We start from the raw sequence: 17,873 nt of genomic DNA on the forward strand, positions 1-17,873 counted from the left end.
CCTCCGCCTCCTCGTGGGGTCTGTCTGGACGTGTGGGGATGCGAATGTTGATGCACCGCGACATGATCACCTGCAGATTCTTCCGGTCCCTGCCGCGATCCTGGCTGCGAAAGTACTGGGGTCGGCTCGGGCAGGACGCGAAGAGCTCCTCCTCCTCCGCTCCACTTCGCTGGTCATCTTCTCCTTTCTCTCTCTCCTCTCCTCGTTTGTCCTCATGTTCCTCTTCTGTGTCCTCTAATTGCATCCGATCACCTGTCTCTCGTCTTTCTTTCCCAGCGCTAAAAGACCGGGACAGAGAGTGGGATCAGGCGGGCCCAGCTGCATCTCAGGCCCTGGATGGCCATCGAGGTTCATTCAGTGGCCCAGGCATGACCATTAGTGCGTTGGGATCTAGCGCTTCGCAAACCGCCCTCGCCACCAGCACTTCCACGGCTGCTACCTCCAGCATTGGCTACAACCTTCATTACAACAATAGTTCAGCGTGAGTACAGACTTCATTCACTTCTCCCCTGAAAAGCTTTTTTTTTCTTTCAAAAACTTCCTCACTCGTCTCCTTTTCAAGAGATGGTTATTTTTTTGCAGCGAGTTGAAAAGTTCACAGACGAGCACAGAGCAGTCTTTCTCTTAAATGTATATTGCTGTACTGTAGATGTTTGCAGGCTCTGCCGTATGTAAATGTCTCATATTTTTAGATTCTCGTCTCTTTAGCTCAAACAATATTTAGTCGTTGCCACCGTAAGATGTTTTTATAGTCGACACTTAAAGGCAGGCTGTCTCTTCTAATGTGACGCCCTTTGAAGCTGAGTGTAGACTGCTTGCAGCTGCCTGCTTTCCTGTTGCATGGCTCGGTAGCGGGGGGGGGGGCAGTGAAAGGGAGAGGTGTAAATGAGCAGAAGACAAAGCCAGAGATGGGCAACAGTAAGTGGAGAAGAAGAAATCAAGAAAGATTTTCTCTACTTTCTTTGATTTATTTGCTACTTTGGATCTTTAAACTAACGTGTTGGCTGCTAGCAGGACTCAGTTGTCTCCATTTCACCATGTATGCCACCTTGGACCTGTGGTTGTCTTCCCTCAGATCCCTCCCTGGGGAGATGGATGAGACGGACACTCCCCGATCCAAACGCTACAATGAAGACGCGATTTCCCTCGCTCCTTCGACCACCGAGTCCATCATTGTAGAAGGTGAGCAGCTGTGTGAGTGACTGAAGTGCGGCTTGAACTGGAATTACTCGAATAACAGTTCCAGTCTCAGTTGGAATTGTTGCTCGGTGGGAAATTGTTGACCAGCTTTTCTCAGACTGAGTCTTCTAAGGGCCACCTGCTCGAGCGACAGCTCGCCTTCAGGGCTTTTTTCCCCAAACCCAGAGTGTGTCCTGCTGGTTGCGATTTGTGGGTTCAGGAGTGACCTCGACCTGTATTCTAGGCTGGAGTGAGGAAGTGAGACAGAGCACGGTGTCTTTTTTATGGGCTTATTCATGAAAGGGCTACTGCCGATACCCATCTTTATTGTTTTACTCCACGCTTGTATGACATGGCAGGATGATTGTTTTTCCTCACTGTGTACACAGTTGTTAAAAATATGGAGGATAATCACCTATATTATCTCTGATATTAAGAACATCACAGCATGCACTGTGCTCATGGATAACTGATGAAAGGGGCAGAAATCTTGAGTCACACTGTTGTTATCGGCCCTTTGAGGAAAGTGACCTTGATGATAACGTGTGACGCAGGTTCGGCCTTGCTGGAAGCGATCGACTGTAGTGTGTCAGAACTAGTGTTGCTCGCAAAGTGTGAGCTGGCAGAGGTGACCAAGTTTACTCTAGTGAGACAGAAAGTTGCTACTTATCGTTTAAAAGATGAAAACAAAGCCGTGCGTCGTCTCGGCAGAGCTGATGATTTTATAAACTGTAAATGTCTAATTTAGGCAACGGGCCTAAAAATAATTTGGTTCAGCCCTGTCGAAGCGCAGAACGATGAGCTGTTAAACAGGGACCCTGCACAATAAGAATCATTTAGGATTCTTCATTATTTATAAAATTCTGCTCATGTTAAGGTAACAATATTCAAAAGTCCTTTTAAAAATAATTATAATCCAACAAAACAGAGCAGGTCTGATGCCTCTGCTGCTCCCCTCAGATGCTCACTATGCAGCTGTGCGGGCTGATCTGGAGTCTGATGCTCAGGATTTGGAGGCAGACTCGTGGAGTTTGGCGGTTGATCAGCAGTATCTCAAAAAGCACACTAAAGAAACGACGAAGAGACAAGATGTGATATACGGTAAGTGTGATTTCGTTGCTCCTGTACGCGTCGGGCCACTGAGTCGCCTGTCCCGCGGATGCAGATGGCGCTTTTACCTTGAAAGGCACACTGATTGGGCCGTGCACTTCAACTATAACACAGCTGGAATCACACATTTAATTTGGTGAGAGCTGTAAATAAACCTTAATGTGTAAATATGTGTGTTAATATTTAAAAAGCCTAAATATAACCAAGTGTATATATGAGGGGAAAACCAGGAGCTTTACGTAACATCCAGCACCTCAGTGCACTGCAGTGCATCACACACACATGTGCATTACAGAACATGCGTGTGTCGTCCTGTAGAGCTGATGCAGACAGAGATGCATCATGTGAGAACTCTGAAGATAATGCTGCGCGTCTACGTCCGGGAGTTGAAGGAGAACCTCCAGATGGACGCAGGAAGGCTGGACTGTCTGTTCCCCCGCTTGGAAAACCTCCTCGACCTTCACACAAACTTCCTGTCTCGTCTCAAAGAGCGGCGCCGAGAAAGCCTCGTCCCGCCCAGCGACAGGAACTACACTATCAACAAACTGGCAGACATCCTGATCGCACAGGTATGGAGGAGACACGCATGCACGCTGATGCCCACCATCGATTTTCTCAGTGACAGAGCTGACGTTTCTTGGTTGTCCAGTTCTCAGGTGAAATTGGAGAGAAGATGAAGGACAGCTATGGAGATTTCTGCAGTCACCACCCTGAAGCTGTCAGCTACTACAAAGATCAGCTGCAAAACAACAAAAAGTTCCAAATCATCATACGAGTACGATGCATAGATACAGAATTAGATGTATTATATCACATTAAAGAGTCGTTAGTTACCATGCAGAGTTAAATAAAATATTTCTGCTTTTGTTCTTTGCAGAAAATCAGTCACCTGTCTATTGTGCGGCGGCTCGGAGTGACTGAGTGTATTTTATTGGTGACACAGCGGATTACAAAGTACCCGGTACTAGTTGAGCGCATTCTTCACAACACTGAAGGTATTTCTGCTCAGTAGATCACAGTTACTGCCCAGAATGACTTGGTTCACTGTGTTTAATCATTTCTTCCTCATTCCTAGCTGGTACGGACGAGCATGTGGATTTGACTCGGGCGCTGGGTCTGATCAAAGACACCATCGTACAGGTGGACACGCTGGTTAATCTCCACGAGAAGAACTCCAGGCTCGGAGAAATACACAGCAGGATGGAGCCCAAGGCACAGGGGAAATTCAAAGACGGTCGTGTCTTTCGGAGGGAGGACCTCGCGCCGGGCCGGAGACGGCTGCTTCATGAGAGCACAGTCAGCTGGAGAGCTGCTTCAGGCAGACTCAAAGGTTCGCTTATCACATAATAAAACTGTTACTCATCTGCTGTCTGTGCACGTGTTCTGGTTCTATAAATCAATAATGCATCTCTGTCATTTCTGTTGCTCTTCCTTTAGATATTCTTGCCGTGCTGCTGTCAGATGTGTTGCTTTTGCTTCAAGAAAAAGATCAGAGATATGTATTTGCTGCAGTGGTGAGTACGTCGGTATCTATGAAAAATAAAAGGGCATCAAAGAGAAATGTGCTCAGTGTGTTTTGGAAATTGTAAAAAGGAGCAGAATTATTTTGTGATGGGCGACAGATTTGTAAATTCATCGGTTTAGCTCTCATTCTCGTTTCCGCCCCCTCCTCCCTTTTGTTCTTCTGGTCCTCCCAGGATAACAAGCCGTCAGTTATCTCGCTCCATAAGCTCATAGTCAGGGAGGTTGCCCACGAGGAGAAAGCCATGTTTCTTATCTGTGCCTCTTCCAATGAGCCGGAGATGTATGAGATCCACACCGCCTCGAAGGAGGAGCGAAACGCATGGATGACGCAAATACGACAAGCTGCGGAGAGGTAGCTGCAGCAACACACAAACACGCATCTGTTTATCACTCAGGCTAATCCAAAGAAAGTGTTCACACACCTCAATCAAAGCCAGGATCCTTCCCTCATCTGACTCCTGTCTTCTCCCCCATTAGCTGTCCTCACACTGAGGAAAGGCTGTTCAGTGAGGAAGAAGAGGCACGAGCTTCCAGATTTAAAGAATTTCGAGGTAACTAGAGGCCACAAGGTGGTGCTCATGTGTTATATTACCCTTATAATATATAGAAGTCCAGAATATTAAAGCTTATTCTCCAGGAATTAGCCCCATGAGTCTTCTGTGTCATGTTTCCCAACTGTAGAACGGCTAAGCCAGAAGGATGCAGTGATCCTGCAGGCGCTGACCGAGAAGCTTCAGCTGTTTGCGGACATGGCCGAGTCTGTGGCAGGGCTGGAAGACACAGCGTCGCGCTCCAGACTTCTGCTTCGAGGAGACTTCTCAGACCTCCAGCAGGGGGAGGTCCTGCTCAAAGGAGCTATCACTGAGGGTAGGACTAGGCCGCATGACGATATGTGCATCTGTCGAAGTTTCAAAGGGAATTAAATGACATTTACACACATTCTCTTCTCTCAGCTGGTTTATAAATTAGTAGGTAGTAATATTATTGATTTGTTTTGGCTTCAGTGGAGAACCTTCAGAACCTGCTGCAGTCTGGAGTGAGGGAGGGGCCTCCTGCGCCCGCCAGGTGGGAGGAGGGAAACGGCTCTGGGGTTCTGCCCAGGCGAGCCGACACGTTTGGGGGCTATGACAGCACCCCCGCCATCTTCAACAAGAGTGAGTCCAGCACACTGCGAGCAGCAAAGAAGTCTGTTTCACGTCGTACATACAGTACAGATAAATAAAAATGTATAAACAAAACAAAATAAATCTGTGGGGACAGTTTTACACACAAATCTGTTTGTATGTGTGAAGTTTCTGTGGAACTCTTTTAGATTATGACTGTTTGCTGGTCAGTTTCTCTCCCGCAGAATTGTTAATGTCTGCGTGTGTGTGTGTCTGTATGTGTGTGTGTCTGTGTGTGTGTGTGTCTGTGTGTGTGTGTGTGTGTGTGTGTCTGTGTGTGTGCCAGATGGCAGTGTGAAGAAGAACTTTTCTGGCGAGTCCAGAAACAGAGACAGGAGTCAAAGAGCCAGCTCTGACCCTCAGCTGAAAGACCTCTGTGGCAGCCACGCCCTGGAGCAGACGGTAGGGACACACACACACACACACACACACACACACACACACACACACACACACACACACACACACACACACACACACACACACTTCTTGGGATGAGTCGCTGTTATTTCCTGTAAATAGTAAGAACCAGAGCAAGTCCTCTGGAAATTTCCACGTGTCGATGTTGAGCGTGACCCTGTGTTTGCAGGTGACTTCGTCTGTTTCTACATAGATGAAGCCTCGATAAACAAATTCTCTGAACTTTCATTTGATTCCTGTAAATTTCACTGCTGGACAGTAAGCCAGCAGACTTCAGTTTGTGGTTCATACACAGGTTCAGTGCTCTGAGTTTGAAATACCGACTAATACTTCACACGTTTTGGTTTTCGTTTTTTATTAAACATTATTATTTGTTTTCCACGGCTGTTTCCTGGAATCACTTTTGGATTTAGTTCACAAAATTAATTCTACTAAACTGAAATTAAATAATTCAGTGCTGAGGTCATATGTTGACACATCTTATATATTGTACTGTACATAACGTGTAGCACTGCAGTATGATGGCCTTGCTGTGTATCTCACACTCAGGTGGACGAGAGCTCTCCTGCCCGGTGGAATCGCATCTGGTCCGACTCGTTCCCAGAGGCTGAAGTAAGCGTCTCACCTCTTATCTCTCAGCTACAGAACAATGTCAGGTTTGATGCTCACAGTCGTGCCTGCTGGAGCCATGAGATGTTTATTAACCCAGTAAAATGTTGTGTTGTGGATATTTGAGCATGCTGACCTTGTCTGTTCTTTGCACTCTAGTTCTTTGACAGAGTGCTGATGCTCTCACAGAGGCTCTACAGTCTGCAGGTAAAAGTCTCCCCTTCACTCTGTAAATGAAACGCATTAGTATGTTTTGGTTGTTAAAATAACATCTCAGCTGCTCGTCATCGTCTCGGTGCAAAAATGGTCTGCAGTGTTTTTGTTGTTTCACCTGGTCTCGTGTGTCTCTTCAGGCCATCGTTTCACAGCAGGACAGTCAGATCGAGCTGCAGCGGGCCTCGCTGACGGAGCGGGCCTCCCTGCCCGGCCGCCACAAGGGGAACGTGCTCCTGGAGCAGGAGAAGCAGCGGACTCTGGCCTTGCAGAGAGAGGAGCTGGCCAGCCTCCACAAGCTGCAGTCGCAGCACCGGCAGGAGCAGCAGCGCTGGGAGAAGGAGCGAGAGAGGCACCGCCAGCAGGTGGAGGCTACCGAGGCCAGGCTACGACAAAGAGAGGAGGAGTGCAGGAGGACGGAGGTGAGGCGCTCTCTGTTACCTAAGAGCTGCAGAACAGTTACGTTTGGTTTTCTGCTTGCTGAAGACTAAACTTGCTGAGGTTATATTTAACGAAGTTTAAGCTGCAGCATCACTTCTTGTTACGCAGGAGCAACTGGCAAAAGAGAGGGAGGAGTTGGACATGCAGAGGGAGACGTACCAGCAGGACCTGGAGAGACTGAGAGAGTCCACCAGAGCTGTGGAGAAAGAAAAGGAACGCCTGGAACACCAGAAGAAGATCAAGAGGAAGACCATTGAGGTGGGGCACCCGTGCTAGTGGCCGCATGTGGCAACATTTACTGTTATTATTGTTATGACGTATTACGGGCTCACACGTGTTGCATGCATTTGATTTGACGCATTTAATATCTTTGTGCTTGCTTTTGCATGATGCTTAATTTGTGTGTCAGTGTGCAGAATGCCCTTTCTCTGTTTATCATTTTGAAACATTTCAGTTACAGCGGAAACATGAATAAGCTGCCACAGGACCCTTTTTTTGTTGCTTATCAGGTCTCCTACGAGTGGGACAGAAGCATCGGTTTCATAGACGGGCTTACAATTCAGCCCAGAACTCCACCTCTGTGTGGGTCATCTCCTTACCCCCCAGCCGCTCTCGTGTTTGCTTATACCTCCCCTCCTTACGCTACAATGCATTGCATTGTGAGCTTCATGGGAGAGCAGTTCTGAGAAAGAGCCACTGACTGTAATTTCATGCCCGATGTTAACAAATCTGTCAAGGAGTTACTTAATATCAGCCTTTAGTGTTTTCAAAGGTCTGCAACAACCAATTACAGCTTAGTTGATTGGATGGGTGTCTGTGTGCACCGGCAACTTTTGTCTTGACACAGATTTTATCTGTTTGTCAAAGAAAAAATATATGAGTGGATGGAGCATTTACAGTCGCCACCTGAATCACATACTTTTAATTTACGTAGTTCATTTGTAGCTGATACAGCAAAGCTTAATGAATCCATGAACAGAGAGCTGCCACATTCAGTCTGACACAGCTCAGTGCAGACCTGGGACTCACTGCACTCACTGAGTCCTGCTGCATCCCTGCTTACCTGAAAAAGTGTTATGATTTATGAAACAGCGCGATGTGTTGGTTCAAGTTCTTTCACAGCCACTAGAAATACCTAAAGCTAATTTCAAATGCTAATATTAAAGCGTAAATGTGAAAAGCTCCCAGCACTCCACATCTGCGTGCTGCCTTTTTCCAATGCAAAACACACCTAATGATGCTGTGATGACTCTGACTGCAGCACAGTGATTCACCGCCACTGGACTGCAATTACTCAAGTCTGACCGTAAACCACTGGTGCTGTTACATGGGCTCATATGCATGTATTTCTGTCTGATTGCGATCTATAGTTATGTCATAAGTCCCTCTCTGCTGATTGGCCAGTGTCTCCAGCCTGCATACCGTGCTGAGTAACTGTCAGCTGACACGACGCTGTTCATTCACGCCCAGACACGTCCCAAAAAACGCTACAGTGCTCTTTTGCACTCAGTTAACGGGAGTCTTGACTCACAGTGTACACAAACATAACCAGCTGACGTGAATTATTGCAGTTATCATCTCATTACAAGCTGCAGAGGCCTTTGACTGTGAGTTATATCTAGAGTACTTCACAGTGGCTCCAGGAGAACCACATCCCCTGCTCTGATGAAGCAGCAGAGCCTCTGGGTGAACTGACCTAATCCTCTGTCATGAGTAATCCTCTTCTAATTATAGAGCCCTCTGCAGAAACGGTGACGGTGAAAAAGATTTCTGTCAAGTTTGTTCAGACCTGAACTATATCACACTTACATACTATATAATCAGTCTTTGTGCATGCATTTTGTACATATGTGCAGTGTCTATGGGTTTCAGTTCTATACTGTTGGCTGGGACTTTTTTGGCTGTGGTTTTGAGAGATTTGGAAGTGGTTTCTTCTCCCTCTGCGTCAAACACATCAAACGGTCTTTTCATTAGCTACAACCGCAGGATCTGTTCCAGGCTCCTGGCCAAGCTGATATCAACAGACATTTATTTGCCTCCAACCAAATTTAGGACTCATCAGCAATCCCAGAGAGCTTTGATTAGACCTCATAAAAAGACATGCTTCTGTGTGTGCATTTCTTAACATACGTGAGCAAGAACTGTGCAGGTTTTGACATGTTCTGACTGCAGAGAGCACTTTTTCCTCTTTGATCTGTGTTATCTCATCTGATCGTAGTTGGCCCCGGGATTTGGGTTGGCTGTGGTCTGATTGCTCAATACTCTTGCAATTGGAAGGTCATAAAAGCCAAGAGTTGCTGAGGTTACATCTCGATTTTTAGGTTTAAGTGAAAGTAAACAACATGAGGGGCAGATCAAGAAACAGTTGGCCAAATTGCTCCGTGCACCAGTTGTTTTTTTTTTTCTTTGATAAAAACCTAAATGCTGGGAAACGGTCTTATGTAAACAAGGACAAAGGTTGAAGCTTGCAGGGAAAGGTGATATTTTTTTTTCCCAGCAGTTTACGACTGCTTCTTTCATGAGGAACCTGCAGATTGTAACGGGGCTTTTATAAGAGATAAGCCTTTATGTCTCCTTGGTTTGATAAGCATGCACGGTCATATTCTTTGTTTTGATCACACCTTGTAAAAGTTAAAGTGTTATGCTCTTAAAAGACTTATGAGTTTCAATCTGCAAACAGAACACCAGTGTAAAAACACCGTCTGTGCTATTGAGAGGATCACAATCAATAATCAACTCAGCAACCTAATCTTGTGTAGTGCCATGTTTGGTGCGCTCGTACGATTCGTAGCCTCAGTTACAGTAAAGGTCTTCTGCTGCATCAGGGTGTAACAGTTTGTGCCTTCAGAGATGCTCTTCTGCATATCTCAGTTGTTACGAGTGTTTGAGTTGTTTCCTTCTTATCAGCTTGAAGCAGCCTGGCCGCTCTCCTCTGACCTCTGACCTCTGGCATCAACGGGGCATTTTCACCCAGAAAACTGCTGCTCATATTTTCTTTGCATAATTGCATTGAGCTGCTGACTCGGCTGATTGGTTTCACGAGCAGTTGAATGGGTGAATGTGACGTAAAGGGCAGTGCAAGACAATAGGAGCAACTCAGAGTGAGCATGAAAGCACAAAGGTGGAATAATTAGGAGCCAAACATGCATAACGGTTTTATTTAGATCCTCTATGATTTCTTTATGTGACTAAAACATAAAGTCTGCAAAAGAAAAAAGTAAAAGTACTAGTTGCTCTTTGGCTTTAGCCTCCAGACTGATATTAATTGCTTTGGTCTCAGTGTGTTTCTGTCTGTGAAACTCGCAGTAAACACTCATCAACACCTCACCATGTGCACAGAAACCTAAAGGCCTGTTTCTGGGTTCTTCTATAATCAGCTGCTAACAGTTGCTTTGTGGAGCTCAGACGCAGCACCGCGCTCGAGGGCAGATATTTTCTCTAAGCCATCTGTCACTGTAGCTATTCCCCACCTGTTAGCTGTACACTGTGTGCAGTACTGTTCACTCTTTAACCACAATATTGGCAGATTACTCACAGTCCAACTGAATCATTTGCTCTGAGAGAGGAAAGTACTTTTTCACAGTCTTGGAGAAAGTTGCTTTTTAATGAGGATTTTTAAGGTAATAACTGGCTGTAACATGTTATTGAAAAAGCTGCAGTGTATTGATCATTGTTGGTCGAAGGAGATGTTGTCTATGTGAAAACAGCGTCTAAAACCCAAACATATTGCGATAGTCTGTAACAGACACGGCTGCTTTCTTTCTTTGCAGCTGGTGAGTCACTGTAATGTCATAAATGGGTTAAAGTGATGCCGTTCCTCCACATGTTTGTTATTATTTGTAGCCAAAGAGAATCGACTGAAATGTAAAACTTGTACCGAGTGGAAAAGACGGAGAATGTTTGAACTTTTGATTGATGCGAGACTTAAAAGATTCATCAGGCATTAAGAAAAAATGTTGCCTAATAATTTTGTGCCATGAATAGCTGCTGCTGTGAAACACCGTGTTCCAACATGGTACTTTCTCTGAGTAATTACCGCATTCAGGAACTGTATGATTTACTTAGGTGCAATTTGATTTTGGATTACACGTGTTTTGCCTGCTAATCTCGTGACTTCACCCTGGATCAGAGCTACAAATTAACCATAAAAAACAATTTTTTTTAACGTTACTGTTCAACACATAAATTACTCCTGGCTAAAAGTCCCCGAGCTGGTGTTGTCCAGTATGTAGAAGTCTTCGTGCAGGGTTCGTGGATACATTATGATATGGGAATATCCAGGCAGTTTTCAGGATGAGAGGAACCTGGCTCTATAATCAGCTAGTCCAAACCTACCATTAGCAGTACCCTCTGGAAGGCAGCCAGTGCTAATTGTTTATGTGCTGTCAGTCAGAGCTCTTTGTGCTCGGCAGCTTGTGCATGGTTTACTGCCCGGGAAACCTGCTGTTTGCGTCGCTTAAAGCAGATCACCTTGTTGTGGGAACAATGAAGGATCTGTGTGCCGAGATGAGTGAGTGCCGAAAGAGGAAAAATTACGGAGAAGGAAAACCGAGGGGTCAAGAAAGGATGTATGGAGACTTTGCCCACAGAGGGCCCCTTTACTGTCTCGGCTAGAGGAAGCTACAGTCTCCACACATGAGAGCGTTCAGATGAGTCTGCCTTCAGTCAGGCATTCCCCATCACCACAGGAAGTGCTCAGCAGCATCATCAATCATGTTGCACATGGACTGCTTCCAGACAGGCTGATGCCAGGCTTTAGCTTTGGTCACAGAGAAACTGATGTTGATATTATTACGACATTAAACACTGTTTGGAGGAAAGCTATTCGTTTATTTTTATAATTAAGACCATCGTAGTAATCCCCAAAGATTTCCTGTCCAGTAAACCCAAGCAGCTATTATTACTATCATCATTATCACGTAAGAGGAACGGTGAAGAGTTAACCCCTTCTGGCTGATTTGTAGTCGGCCCATTGTTCTTTGACTTCTTATATGATGTCAGATAAATGTCATTCTCCACCATAACTGGGTCACAGTGCTGCAGAGGGGGATTAGCAAAGTTTGGTTGTGTAGTATTTCTTACAATAGCCCGCTGAAAGGAGCCTCTGTGGCGATGAAACTTGTGGGATTATTCACACAAACACCGCATCACTGCATTGTTGCAGAAATCCTCCTGGTCAGTCTCACTGAATGCAACTTGGACGCTAATGTTGACTCGGCCTCGAGATCATCTTTCCTCCCTTCTAGTAATTAAGTGGACAATGCGATTTCTATTATCCGCTCATGTCACCGGAGCCGTTTTCTTGTTCGCCTGCTTGTTTAGCAGTCCTGTTCGTTTTGTTCAACACGCCTTTGTGTGCTCACGGATTATTAAGGGTTTTATGTTTCTGATTTTCTGTGTCTGTGTCTCTGTGTGCATTGTCCTCAAGCAGCTTTGGGGGGGAATCAAAAGCTTGCACCAGATGTACCAAAATGCATGCTCAGCAAGAGTCCAATGTGTTTCTGATTCCCTCTTTAGCCTGTAAATACCCAGCGCCTCAGCAGATTTGATGACGCCCTGCCATTACAGAGGCCAGACGATTTATGGCGTGCGATCTGTGTATTCCCTGCATTTGTTTGAAGTTGTTCTCATGCGCACACACACACACGGGCCGTGCAAACATTTGCGACTGTGATTCTAAGCTGAATCGATGCATCGATATAGAAAATGAGCTTAAAAGTCCACCTTAATAATAATCCATTCTTTCCTGTCCTGCAGGTGGCTCCCCTTTCTGGAAGTCTAAATGGAGATCTCCTCATGTCCTCTGGGTCCACCGACTTGCCTCCGAAGCCGCTGGTGCGTGGCAGCATGTCCGTGGCACAAGCCGACTATCCGGAGCGTCCCGAGGTGATAGTGCGACGTGAGACGGGCTCCTCGACTTTGTCGCTAAAGACAGATGTGCCGCTTCATCTCTTCAGCACCACCAACCAGCTGCACAAGCCGGTCGGGGTTCAGCAGCAGATCCCCACCAAGCTGGCAGCAATCAACAGCGGCAAAGGGAAAGGAAGCAAGAGCGGCAAAGCTTCCCATCGCACCGACAGCACCGGTGAGGCGTCGGGATCATGACCGCTGATCAGAAATTCCAGCACTTGCAGACTTGCTATTAAATGGCCACAGGTGTAAATACTATACAGTGCAGTCCTTTTTAGAAAGGTACCAAAAAAGGTGATAACAGTGCGGGTCGTCTTTTGCTCACACTCATGAGAGACTGTTTACTCAAAGCAGTTTGTAAAGCTCAAGATGAGGTGCAAGCTGTTTTAGCAAAGCACTCTGGATGTTGGATTTAGGCCATTAGGTTTTAAGTCTCTTCCTCCCGTAGGTGATGTTAATCAGTGCAGCAGACTCTCTGTTAAAATGGATTTTCCTTGCCTGACCTGCGCTCGGCCTGATCAGCCTCATTAGAATCACATTGGCAGTCTTCACTGGGTCAGGCTTATCAAAGAGGCCAGGCTGCTCATCTAATCTCTCTCTGCTCCCGTCCCCTCCCTCGGTCTCCCCGCAGCCTCGCTGGACATGAAGCAGGCGCTCCCACTGAAGCTTTCCACCAAAGAGGACAACGCCCACAAGGTCAAGCGCTCCGTCAGCCCCCACCAGCAGGTCCCGATGTCGGCCCCTCCTCAGTCGCACACCCCACATCACCACGCAGGTATCGCTGCGCACGCGCTCGCTTGCTCAATCAGACGAACTCAAACACAATCTCCTCTCGTCCGTCTTTGCCTGCTGCATTATTAATCTTGGTTCTCATAGACGCAAACAAAAGAGTTGCATTCTCCACCTGGACAAACCTGACCCCACCCAGTCACATTCCTCTCTAAAGTCTGCCTTCATGCCCAGCCTCACCCTGTGTAAACACCTATCAGTTTCACATGCTGCAGTATGATTAATATCAAGCTGTGCTGCTGACACAGACATTTTAACACTTTAATCCTGTCCTCTCTGTTGCAGCTAACAAAGAAAAAAGCGCTGGCAGGATTTTATGTGATTACATTCCTGTATGAGTAAGCCTGGCTGCATCGAGCTGCTATGAATAACTGTATTTGCAGTAATTCTTTGTTCTCTTATTGCCTTTCCTGCAGATCAGCCCAGTTCTCTAGACAACGCTGGACCAGACATCGGGTCTGCCTCCCACCCTCCAAATGTTCAGAAGCCCCCCATGCCTCCTGCACAGTCCCATTCTCAACCCTCCGTGCAGCCTCCCATCATACCTCCCCACTCCCAGAGCACCGGCGCTCTTCAGTTCCACTCCCCCGTGCAGCCGCAGAGCCTCAATCCCGGTGCACAGGTTCAAGGGCTCAGCCACAGCCACAGCATGCCGCCGCCCTACAAGTTCACCACAGAGGACCTCAATAAGGAGGATGTCATCTTCTTCTGATAGAGGAGAAACCAGTCCAGGGATTGATGGTGATCCCCATTAAACCATACGGCCCATTACGAAGAGCACCTTCCATGCGATCATGTGACGTTCGATGCAGGCAGACGCATTGTTTCAGTAAGACTGGTGAAGTTTGTTGCGGGGAGAAGGGCTGCAGTGGTTCACACACAGAAAGAAAGTCGACATTTGTTTTTAATAACCCTCATTTGGTCCTAAACTGCCAATATTAGTGTAATCGTTTAATCTTATTTTATTTAATTTTTAGTTTTATATCTAAACTTAATCGGCTGAATCACGAAGGAGAGACCTTCGGGAAAACAAAGGCTCCTTCCAGAGTGTGGAAAAAAAGGTGTAAATGAAGTTTTACCGATCCAAAGACATTAGCCGTGAGAGCTGAACCAGGATGTGACTGAAAGGAAGAGAAACTGTTGTTTTTTTTGTCAAGAGGAGTGAAATCAGGACAGTCGATGAAGCGATGGAGATCTTACGGGACCTTGAACCACGTAAAAGAAACTCTTAATACACAAACACTGTCTGCTCGATGTTTCATTTGCACAGTGTAAATACTTCAGCCCAGACTGATGGATGAACAGACAAACTGTGTACTGTTTGATTGTACAGCTGTTAAAATGATGAAGCTTCCTTTCATTTTGTTATTTGTCTTAATTGTGTTTATCGCTGAAGGTTCAAACTGAGGATTATGTCCTTGGTTTTTCATCTTTTTATGAAACCCGTCTTGTCTAAGCTGTCGCATCCTATTACTTCATTTCAACCAAGGGGGAGTTGGGCTAATTGTACAACTAATGAAACTCATGCAGAGTGAGACAAACTCGGAATCTTTGTCACATAGTTTGAACTCTTGGCATCATTTTCCCCCCAAACACTCTGTGTTGAATAACAACAAATAAATGTTTCATAAAAATTAGTCTTTTCCCATCTTTACGCTCCGTTTGTTGCTGACTCTGAAACATAACAAATACAAATTTATTAGCATCAGCTTTAATTTTAAGGCTATAATTTTCCCACACTTATACTTATTCAGGAAGCTAATTGAAGATGTCTGAGTTAGTCATCACTTTATTGAGTTTGTCTCACCGCAGGAAGCCCCTCCCCCCTCCCCGCCCCCATCATCACTTTGAGTCACATCTGTATGAAACATTTATTAGAGCTCGAGTGGGTGTACTGTACATTTCATGCTGTAAGCTATTTTAAAAGCAATCTTTAAACTGCTTTAGTTTTCTTGTCAGTAGCCTGAATAGAAAAATAAGACGACATATTGGAATGTAACCATTTCAGGAGAGGATGTGGGCTTCAGACACTGAAAAGTATCAAATATATCGTGAAATGGAACAATTGGTTACAATATAACCCCAGTTCTCTGAGCTCCATATATATGGAATATACAGGGTGGACAGGGATTCTTGACTACATTTGGTTACATTGCAACCCGGGTTCTCTGAGTGGACACATACACCCGACATATTCCATATATACAGAGCTAGAGAGATGCTCTGCACACAGTGGAGAACTTAATGATTTGGCCCACCGTATCCTCTCTGCTGTCTGTCTGGAGAGGACAAATGTCAAAGGAATCAACAGTGTCTGTTTGACACAGACATAAAAACGTGTGCTGTAGGTCACATTCACCCTGTCAGCTTTTCCAATATCAGAATAAGATAAACGATCACACAGGAAGGAAGCGGTTTAAAGGTTCTTTATTTTCCATTTCAATCCACATGAGTCTTATTATCATTATTATTATTATTATTATTATTTTTAGGTTTAATGATATGTTAATCTGTTTATGAAATGTTTTTTGCCACTCGAGCTCATTTTGATGACTTTACAGTTTGTAAAAAACAAAGTCTGGCTGGGTACATTTTAGCCAGTTCAGTTTGAGGTAAACGTTTTATTTGAGGTTTGAGTTTCTGTTGACTGTATTTATTGTTGAAGACGTTTCATCAGCCTTGTCTTAAATCTCTGTGCCTGCCTGACAGAAGAGCGATACTGTGACAGCTGTGGAGGTACAGCCGTCGCCTGCTGTGGTTTGTTCCTCTGCACGCGTGGGGAACGTCAGAGTTTGTTGATCCAAAATGAGCTGCTGAAGCTGTGATCACAGGCTCGACCTGGAGCAGGTTTTTGTGTATATTATGTATATTATTGTACATACTGGTCGCCCTCCTCCTACACAGTGTCTGTTTTGTGTATTTCTGTATATACACTTAAAATACACACATGGCTGTGTAGGTACAATCTGGTACTCTTTCACCTTCCTGAATACAACCTTGGCACAAATCACAATCATTCATCATTGCTGTGTAAACGAATGTGTTTAATCAGCGGCGGTACGCTGCCTGTCGGGTCTCTGGTACTAGTCACAGTTTCAACGAGTTCATGGACGAAATGATCCGCTTGTTTCAGTTGGTTAAACCAAAGAGGCGTTCAGCTGACTGAGTGTCCATAACAGCTGTGTTTACAGCTCATGCCCTTCATCAGATCTTTGGTCCCATTTAAATGGGCTGGTTCATTTAAATGTAGCGCTTTTCTACCCTTCTGAGCAAAGCGCTTTATACAACTTGTGCATTCACCCAGTCACACAAGCACATTTTCTAACTAACATTCACACACTGATGGATGCATTGGAGAGCAATTTGGGGTTAGTATCTTGCCCAAGGATATTTCGCATGCAGACTGGAGGAAGCCAGGAATCGAACCACCAACCTTCTGATCAGTAGATGACCTGCTCTACCGCCTGAGCTACAGCCACCCCACCCCCGTTTGCCGCCTCATCTCAAATATCGCTTTAGTCACAAATGATTATTGTGTTCTTTACATTTTTTATCCACCTAATATGTAGTGTGTGAGTTTCTTGTATTTATGGACTGACGCTCACATGGGTGGAAGCTCTAGAATTGTAGTTTTCTAGAGTTTGGCACAATCAATCCCAGCAAGCTCACAGGTTCATCAGCCAGCTTACTCTGGTGGTTCTTTAGCAGGTGAGACTCGATCATGAAGATCATGTCAGCTGAAAAAGCCACTTAAGCTTTGTCACACTTTTCGGGACGTTTCCTTCGGTACGTCTGTATTTCTGTGTTTTCAGCTCGTGTACGAGTGCTTTGCTTCTGCTTCAGGTCCGAGACTTTAATGAAACCTCAAAGGGGAGATGAAGGCTGCCTTGTGGATCAACTCGAGTCTTAAATGTTGCTTCGCTGTAGTCTCGTTTCTGTTTTCCAATGTGGAAGCCGGTCAGTCACGTCCCTGTGTACGGTGTGTGTGGATTTGTTGCTTTGCTTTTACACATATTTGTTGGACCTGTAATGTGTAAATACTTTATTTCCTCTGCCAACTTTACACTAGTCACTTTGGATAGTAGCATACTTGAAAGGGAAAATGAATGTTGAGAATGCGTCTTTGTTGTTATGTGAACTTTTATTTAGTGAAAGCTGTCTAATGACATTTGTAGCACTCGGCAAAACTGATCTTTTTTTTTTTTTGTACCCTTTTATTTTATTCACTTTGCAACATTTAGAATGACCTGCGGACACAAACTGCTGAATTAGAAACATTTAGTAATAAAAAAGTCTTGAAATAATTTGGTTTGTTTTTCTCCTCTGTGCAAAGCGTTTGGAACATTGCTGTTTAGTCCAAAGTCGAGGACGCAACTAAATTTGTGTTTACTGGCTCGCCGTGCACGTGCAGCGTATAATTCTGACTCATATGCACTTTTATTCACTGCTCGTCAAAATAATCCTGACCACCCAATTAGCTAGCACCCGTGCCATTTCCCAGTGTCTAGGAGGTGC

General features: G+C 45.3%; 1 protein-coding gene across 4 annotated transcripts in view; it reads left to right on the forward strand.

The window, feature by feature from the left end:
* Nucleotides 1–17,662, forward strand: part of arhgef18b (rho/rac guanine nucleotide exchange factor (GEF) 18b) — a 42,825-nt gene extending 25,163 nt beyond the window's left edge. For all 4 annotated transcript variants that reach the window (XM_039606652.1, XM_039606653.1, XM_039606651.1 and 1 more), the window contains 20 exons: nucleotides 277–481; nucleotides 1,076–1,182; nucleotides 2,140–2,280; nucleotides 2,608–2,858; nucleotides 2,939–3,064; nucleotides 3,167–3,284; nucleotides 3,365–3,619; nucleotides 3,727–3,803; nucleotides 3,987–4,165; nucleotides 4,291–4,364; nucleotides 4,495–4,680; nucleotides 4,818–4,967; nucleotides 5,263–5,378; nucleotides 5,946–6,008; nucleotides 6,165–6,212; nucleotides 6,359–6,640; nucleotides 6,768–6,917; nucleotides 12,417–12,744; nucleotides 13,201–13,344; nucleotides 13,775–17,662. In XM_039606652.1, coding sequence (XP_039462586.1) covers nucleotides 277–481; nucleotides 1,076–1,182; nucleotides 2,140–2,280; nucleotides 2,608–2,858; nucleotides 2,939–3,064; nucleotides 3,167–3,284; nucleotides 3,365–3,619; nucleotides 3,727–3,803; nucleotides 3,987–4,165; nucleotides 4,291–4,364; nucleotides 4,495–4,680; nucleotides 4,818–4,967; nucleotides 5,263–5,378; nucleotides 5,946–6,008; nucleotides 6,165–6,212; nucleotides 6,359–6,640; nucleotides 6,768–6,917; nucleotides 12,417–12,744; nucleotides 13,201–13,344; nucleotides 13,775–14,070 — 3,296 coding nt within the window. In that variant the 3' untranslated portion in view covers nucleotides 14,071–17,662. The remainder of the gene's footprint in view (nucleotides 1–276; nucleotides 482–1,075; nucleotides 1,183–2,139; nucleotides 2,281–2,607; nucleotides 2,859–2,938; nucleotides 3,065–3,166; nucleotides 3,285–3,364; nucleotides 3,620–3,726; nucleotides 3,804–3,986; nucleotides 4,166–4,290; nucleotides 4,365–4,494; nucleotides 4,681–4,817; nucleotides 4,968–5,262; nucleotides 5,379–5,945; nucleotides 6,009–6,164; nucleotides 6,213–6,358; nucleotides 6,641–6,767; nucleotides 6,918–12,416; nucleotides 12,745–13,200; nucleotides 13,345–13,774) is intronic.
* The last annotated feature ends 211 nt before the right edge of the window (nucleotides 17,663–17,873 follow it).

The sequence above is a fragment of the Oreochromis aureus genome, linkage group 23, assembly GCF_013358895.1.
Source record: "Oreochromis aureus strain Israel breed Guangdong linkage group 23, ZZ_aureus, whole genome shotgun sequence".
Lineage (NCBI taxonomy): Eukaryota > Metazoa > Chordata > Actinopteri > Cichliformes > Cichlidae > Oreochromis > Oreochromis aureus.